This window comes from Nannospalax galili, unplaced genomic scaffold (genome assembly GCF_000622305.1).
Source record: "Nannospalax galili isolate Female #2095 unplaced genomic scaffold, S.galili_v1.0 scaffold60, whole genome shotgun sequence".
In the NCBI taxonomy this organism is placed as follows: Eukaryota; Metazoa; Chordata; class Mammalia; order Rodentia; family Spalacidae; genus Nannospalax; species Nannospalax galili.
Genome location: NW_008346989.1, coordinates 841,972 through 849,631, shown reverse-complemented (window position 1 = coordinate 849,631; position 7,660 = coordinate 841,972). Strand labels below are relative to the sequence as shown.

Below are 7,660 nucleotides of genomic sequence, written 5' to 3'. Positions count from 1 at the left end.
AATCTTATTAGCCTCTTTCCCTCCAGGAGGGCGTGTTTCTGTTCAGAGGAAATTTATGTGTGTGTGTGTGTGTGTGTGTGTGGTACCAGTTCTCTGCATAGAAACTAAATGTACAGAGGCAGCTTCATGGTAAATTTAGTTTAAAAGATTTACCAAGTATGGCGCATAAAGGGAACTCTAATTTGCAACAACAATTTTTGCTCTATTAATGTCCTTGTGCAAACGTATTGTGAGAGCTCATTTCTGTTGGGATCTCTTACCCCATCAGAGCTGCTTTCCCTCAGTGGACTTCCAGACATTAGCCCCAAGGCCAGGCCAGATTTAGGGTTATAAATCCAGATACCTGCTAGAGGTACTCCATTAAGACAGGCACCAACACGACCCTTGAATTCTTTTCTCTTGATTACTCCAAGTTCTGTCTGCATGCAAGTGGGTTAGAATTAGAAGTTACTCGATATCTATTGTGGAAGACTGTTTTAGTGATGCATAGACTGTTACATGTGTCCTGACTGTGGTCTTCCTGGAGATGGTAAGTGAATGGGGTGGGTGTGACAGCTGTCCTCCATCAAAGGGAAGATTGAAATGGAAAAGTGGGAAAATACTCGTGCTGGAAATTCTTCAAGTAAGCCGCCCACATGCTCAACTTTTAGCTCCAATGAAATCCTGCAAATTTGCAGAGAATTTGGAATTCTGTTGAAAACAGAGAGATGGGTAAAAGTGTAAGCATGCACTGTGTAGGATTGAGAAACTGTAAGGAGAAACTAAAAATCCAGATACTTGGAAAAGTTCTGGGAGCGTGTTTATTACATTGGCAGCATGGGAGGCATTAGTGAGTGTGTTTCTGATAAGCACAGCAGATGAGGTGGTCTCCATGTGGCAGGCAGCGGAGCTTTACCAAGGGTGGTTTCTAGAGAAACAGCAGCTGAGAATGTGTAGAAAGTCCTCTTCCACTCAACGTAAAAACCTGGAGTGGAGCTGGGCATGGTAGTGCACGCCTTAATCCCAGAACTCTTTGGGAGGCAGAGGCAGGTAGATCTCTGTGAGTTCAAGGCCAGCCTGGTCTACATAGAGAGTTCCAGGACAGCTGGGGCTACAGGGAGACTCTATCTCAAAAGGACCCCCCACAAAAAAAAACCTGGCATGGAACTGAGCAAGAACCCATGTTTTATCAAGACTTCCAGTGGCTGTGAATGCATGGAAACAGCATGAAGGCTGAGGGCATGGGATCCCTGGGCTCCTGTCATGATGCAGGCTCCAGATGGATGAGTCTGGTTGGGATAGACTTGGCATTTCTGATAGACTCAGGAGTGGTGAGGTAGCTCCTGGTCTGAGGATGATAGTTGGGGCAGAGGAGTGCTGTCGGTCCACCATGTGACCCCACAGTCTTCCCAGTCTGAGTCAGATAGCCTGGGACTAATGACTCATTATGAACTTCTGCTTCTCTGCAGTTTGGAAAAGAATGACACATATATCTGCCTTAGGATGATGCTTTCAGCCTTAATGGAAATGGTGTGTAAATTGCTCATGCTATGAAATCAGGGAGTATTAGCTTTCAGTGTTAGCCTTTGAAGGGTCACTTTTCCCCTCCTCCTCTGTCTTACGCACTGTGATGGTTTGAATGATAAATGTCTCCCATAGGCACAGATATTTAAACACTTGGTACCTGGTTGGGGAGGTTATGGGTCATTTTGGAATGGAGTCTTGCTGGAGGGAGTATGTCACCAGGGGCAGGTTTTGAGAGTTTATAGTCTTATTTCACTTCCATTCACTCTGTGCCTCCTGCTGCTGCTGAACATAGGGCTCTCAGCTGCTGCTTCTGCTGCCTGCAGCCGTGAATCCCCTGCAATTATGGATCCTCCCTCTGGAACCATAAGCCAAATTAACACCTTGTCTATAAGCGGTCTTTGGTCATGGTACGCATAGAAGTAAATGACATAGCCACTTTCTTTCCAAAGCAGCTCATGAGGAAAAGCAGGTCTTGGCAGGGAGCACAAGCAACTTTGAGCTTGGTGGAACGCACCGGAATCTTCAGAGTTCTAAGCATAGCTTAGGTATTAAGGTAGAGATGATGGTGTACAGCCTATCTTCATTTCTGAAGGAAATCTACCTCACTGCAGCGTGGAATACCACGTGGCAATTGCTAAGTCATCTGTATGGTGCTGTGCTGGTCTGCATGGGAGAGGGTGGCAGGAAGCAGTGCTTTTCAGTGTCGTTTGCCAGATTTCATGAAAGGATTGGTGGGAATTTATATGAAGTAGAAGATGTGGTTTCACTTAATTAGTGGAAGCCCTCCTCCCACCTAAAATAGCGGATTTTCATAGTGTTAACAGAATATAAAGTATTGTCCTGACAACTCCACATGAGACAGAATATATCAACATTTACCAAGAAAGTGTTCTCACAGCACTGACAGAGTTTGCAGTGAACCGTGGAACTCCCACCAGCTAGATAGTGGCATGCCTTGTTGCATAGCTGTATAGTGATCTGCTTATCCTTCTGTCCATTTGTTTATCATTTATCGGGCTGATTTTAGGTGACTTCAAAGTGAATTGACCTGTCACCCCCTCCCCATGCCCCCAGCATTTCAGTGTCTAGGGTTATCTCCTAGAAGACTGAAAGGGGACCCCTGTTCCCTAGGTCCTCACTTTGACTTCCCAGAAATATTTACATAGGGCCTGGGTGAGGAGCAGGTCAGCTTTTATTACGCTGCTGAAGACTCCTTGGTAGCCTGGGGCATCCGCCATGCATTTATAATTATCTTCAGCTTGGACCATTGCCACACCCCTATCATCTGAGTCCTGTGCCACAAATTTCCCCTGCGTATTGGTCTCACAGCTGCCCGGCCTTCCCCGGGTTGCTGCATGTAGCCCTGGCACATGACTGTGTGAAGAGCCATCTCATGCTGGTCGGTGTAGCTCCGAACTGAAGGTTAGAGTGCCCGGTGTTTCTCCAACATCTGCCTCTTCCTAGTTACTCTGTTTACAGAATGCCCGTGGGTGTCTCCTCACAGCACACATGCAAAGAAAAATGAAGTAGATATTTTGTGATCCACGCATTCTGAAAAAGCTCATGAAATGTGATAACTTGGTTTTTCCATATTTTGATATGGTAGAAATTTCATGGACTGGTTAGTAGGTTTTGGGGAAGCAACTCACTCTGTAGACTGGGTTCCCAGTTCCCCTCCTGAACTGTGCCTATGCCTGTACTAAGCCGAGTGACGATCCCAAAGAAAGCTGAACCCTACACCAGAGCTTGTGACAGCAGAGAGTACTGTCACAACTGGAAGTCAGTTGCCCATCAGTTGACTACAGAGACTATTCTAGAGTTACTACATGGGCTCTGTGTGCTCACAGGGCCCAGAAGAGGGAGACAGGCAATGGGCTGCAGCCAGGCTGGGGCCAGCTCATAGAAGAGGAATACATGGACATGGCAGGCCGACCCTCCACTGAGACCGACTCTGAACGTGTGACCCACACACCTGTATGTGCTTCCCTCTTGGCCTTTTAATCCAGTTTGCAGTCATTTTTCATGGCAGCAATAGGAAACTCCATTCCATGTGCTGTGCAGGGCCCTACATGGGAGGCATGTGATATAGACAACTCCATTCCATGTGCTGCGCAGGACCTACATGGGAGGCTGTGATACAGACAACTCCATTCCATGTGCTGTGCAGGGACCTACACGGGAAGCATGTGACACAGACAACTCCATTCCATGTGCTGTGCAGGCCCTACATGGGAGGCATGTGATACAGACAACTCCATTCCATGTGCTGTGCAGGCCCTACATGGGATTTTTTTAGCATGTGAAACAGACAACTCCATTCCATGTGCTGTGCAGGCCCTACATGGGAGGCATGTGATACAGACAACTCCATTCCATGTGCTGTGCAGGCCCTACATGGGAAGCATGTGACACAGACAACTCCATTCCATGTGCTGTGCAGGCCCTACATGGGAGGCTGTGATACAGACTAGTTGTATTGTGGGAGCGTCGCATTGAGGCACAGGACTGTGGTTTCTTGTTCCACCGAGTGATCCACTTAGAGAAGATACCCCAAGAGGGCTGGAGTCTGCCTCCCTGGGTTTACAGCCATGTGTGTGCTATTTCTGCATACATGCATGCTGTCCTTCCTCTTTCCTGGTCAGCTGGATCTAGCTCATCATACTCTTTCCAAATATCCTGCTGTGGTCTGTGCAGAGGGCTGGGATCTCGTGACCACTGTTCACACAGCCCCTTCTACCTGTGTTTCTGAACACTTTTGATTTCTTGTCATCGCAATGGATTGATCTGGTCCTGTCTTTGTGTCTGGCCTCAGAGGATACCAAGGCTGCTTGAATTCACCAGTTGTAGTGGAGTCATCTGGAGTGACGGTGCTGTCGTCTTTGTGGATCCCTGTCTGTTTACAGTGAGAAGCTGCTCTTCCCTCTGGTTCTCTACCAGACAGAACAGGTTTAGGCTTTGGTTTGGGGGTAGGTGATTGTCAGTGACGTCACTCTGCTTCAGCCGTCAGGCGCATCCTCAGCAGTGACAGTACAGGATCTGTGGAGGAGGAGAGTTGCCTGAGACACTAGCTCATCCAAGTTGTCCTGCTCCAGGGAGGGCCTCCCGATGCCTTCACGCCTCTTCCTGCTCCGAGACGTGTCCCTCGCGTTTCCCCTATCGTGAGCATTCATTTTTGTAAGATGTCCTTCAGCAGTAAGTTTTTTCTTCCTCATTTTACCAGATGACTGTCTTTATGGCATAAATTATTTTATTTATTTTGGTACAGAATCTGGAACATAGGAGGAATCTACTTAAGGGTGCTGTGAACAAGTATATCAGTCAACTTTACAACAGGCCATCCTAACTCAGTGCTTGAACTGGTGAGCCCTCCTCCTACAGATGTCCAGTATGGCCTGGCTGGCCCAGAGTTGCACTGTTGTACTCTCCAGGCGGGTGGTGTGTGTGGGTGTGTGTGTGTGGGTGTGTGTGTGTGTGTGTGTGTGTGTGTGTGTGTGTGTGTGTGAAACACTTTGTGGAGGTGCTTTGGGTTCCAGGTGCTGTGGCATGGTGCTGTCTCTATAGCAAAAGCTGCCTGCCCTGTGCCTGTGCCTTTCCCTTCCTGTTTCAGGGTGAGAATGTGCAGCAGTGTTTGGACTTCAGAAGAGATTTCCCAGCACCACACAGCTAGGCTGCCCCTTGTACACTCATGCCTTTTCCCTGAGAGCCAACCACTTCTGCTGACCAGACAGCATCTAGGTGGTGCCGTCCAAATTTCAGACCACCAAGAAGTTTTTCAGATATGTGGAGGGTCAGTGTGGATGGAGGCGAAATGAGGAAGGTGCATTGCTACTTCTGACAAACGACGCCCATGACTGCAGAGTTCACCACAGAAGAGGAGGAAAAAGTACCCAAGAGCAGCAGCTACTGTGGGAGCGTGATCTCCTCTGCAGAGGTGGCTCAGTGTCGGCCACCACGCTGCTGAGCACGTGAGGCACTCCTGCTTCCCAGAAGTGTGTGACTCACACAGGCCACACCAGTGAGATAAATCAGGGTTACAGGAAGTGCAATCGCGTCCTTTCCCAAGTTTTTGACAGTCTTTGTCTCTAATCTCTGTAATTCCCCCACAGATGCAATATTGCTTCTGGCTTCAGATCTTATGCCAAGTGCAACTCCTCTCTCTCTGATAACAGCCCACATTTCATAGAGCGGGAGCCAGCATGGGGCCACCAGGTGCTGACACTGTCCGTTACCAGGAAGCACTTAGACCTGGGGGAAACCGAGCCATCCATTTCCATAACCCTTTCACCTTGAAAGTTGGAAAACTGGTGCCCATCAGACACTCTCTTCCCTAGATTCACAGCCACCAGTCCACTTTGCGTCTGAGTCTGGCTGCTCACAGTACCTCATATGGACTGCTTTGTGCCTTGTGCCCTCAACATGTGTCCATGAAGCAGAATTTTCAAACAATGTGCAGTGGACAGACAATCCATAGTGCATATACCTTGATCCGTTGATGGGCACCCGAGTGGCATTCATGTTTTAACAGGTGCTGTGAGCATGGATGTGAAAATATCTCTTTAGGACCCTACTTTCTGTTCCTTGGCAAACACACGCAGGGGCAGGATTGCTGGATACATGGTAATTGTATTTTTAAGTGCGTAAGGCCCCTGCTGGAGGAGGCTGTGGAGGACTCTGGTTGTGCAGTGCGGTGTGTAGACGTGCAGCTGCTAAAGGTATGTATTGCAGAATTTAATTTCTGTACAATCAGTGGCGATGTTCATCTCATTTATGATTTGAGTCATTTGAGTCTTCTCATTATTAGTCCATCTGAATAAAAATTAGTCAGTTTGTTACCTTTTCCAAGCTCTACCTTTTGGTTTTAGTTTCCTGTTGTGTTTTCGTGCTCCGTTGTGTCCATCTTTGTTCTGTTTGTTCTTATTCCCTCATGGCTGCTGGCCCTGAGTCCAGTCCGCCCTTGTCCCTGCTGCTGGAAAGCTTGGGTCTGCTCTGCTCTTTCTTGCTTATTAATGTCAGCGGTGCAACTAGACTCTCCCTTGGCGCTGTTCTTGCTGTGCTCTGTCATTTTTCCCTGGGGCTGCTCTGTGTTCACTCATTTCTAAGTCTTTGGCAAGTTTCCCTATGGTTTGTTCTCTGAGCCTTTGCTTGTATAAAATGTATTAATTTTTATAAAATTTAAAATTCCAGTTTTACATTTGTTATTGGTTTATAACTTCATCCTATTGTGTTTAGAAAAGGTGCTGGGCCTAGAGACAGTATTTGAGATGAGCAGAGGGAGCAGAAGATACGGTAGAGGAGACAAGTAGGTAGGGGCAGTTGACACGGTCCCATGTGTTAGATGCCTGTGTGAACGTCATGTAAGGAAACCCAATTTATACAATTAATATATGATAATAAAAACAAGCAAAAAGCAAAGGCACTGTGCAATATCTGTTTAGCTCTTTTGAGGCATTTTGTGTCTAAACGTGGTCTGTCAGGCTAGCAGGTACTCATACAACTGTTAGAAAGGCACCGGCCTCCAGGTTTTCTGCCACATTCTGGGCTTGCTTGGGTCTGGGTTGAAGGTTCTAGAAGCAGGAGTTGATCCTTCGCTGCAGGCAGCGAACAGCCTCCATGGGTAAACCTTCCTTCTCCAGGAGGAAGTGCCAGGGCAGTGTGGCTCCACTCCTGGTTGTTATGCATTCACAGAGTGAGACAGCGAAGGGCGATCTTGGTGACCTGTACACGTGGTATCAGATTTGCTCATTCTGCATGCCTGCGTTCATCCCTGCTCACTTGACGCTGCCCCCATTCACTGTCATGCGCTCATCTAACAACTGCTATGGCTGCTCATGAGCCAAGCTGGAGATTCTGGAAGTGGGAAGCTTGGCTAGGATACCCATGTAGTGACACCTCAGAGAGGTTATTTATTTAGGTTTCTTTTTTCAACAGATGCAGATAGTTTTATTAGCTATGAGGGGCAAGCAACCTTCCCTTGGGAATGAAGGTTACACATCGGGGTTGGGGGATGTCTGGGATTTTTAGGTGGGCCCAGCAAATCCCAGAAGGGGGGGTCGTGCCTTCTTGGGTGGTGGTGAGCTCCCTCCTGGGACCTGGGAAGGAGAGATGGGGAGTTCTGATAGGGGAAGTATCTTCTACAAGTGGTTGGTAAGGAACC

At 47.8% G+C, this 7,660-nt stretch overlaps 1 protein-coding gene across 1 annotated transcript in view; it reads left to right on the top strand.

Moving 5' to 3' along the window:
- The window catches only part of Wdr27 (WD repeat domain 27), a 126,088-nt gene extending 118,750 nt beyond the window's left edge, over nucleotides 1-7,338 (top strand). Inside the window, 5 exon segments of the mRNA XM_029568472.1 lie at nucleotides 3,354-3,480; nucleotides 5,263-5,471; nucleotides 5,613-5,715; nucleotides 6,141-6,218; nucleotides 7,192-7,338. Coding sequence (XP_029424332.1) covers nucleotides 3,354-3,480; nucleotides 5,263-5,471; nucleotides 5,613-5,715; nucleotides 6,141-6,218; nucleotides 7,192-7,338 — 664 coding nt within the window.
- The last annotated feature ends 322 nt before the right edge of the window (nucleotides 7,339-7,660 follow it).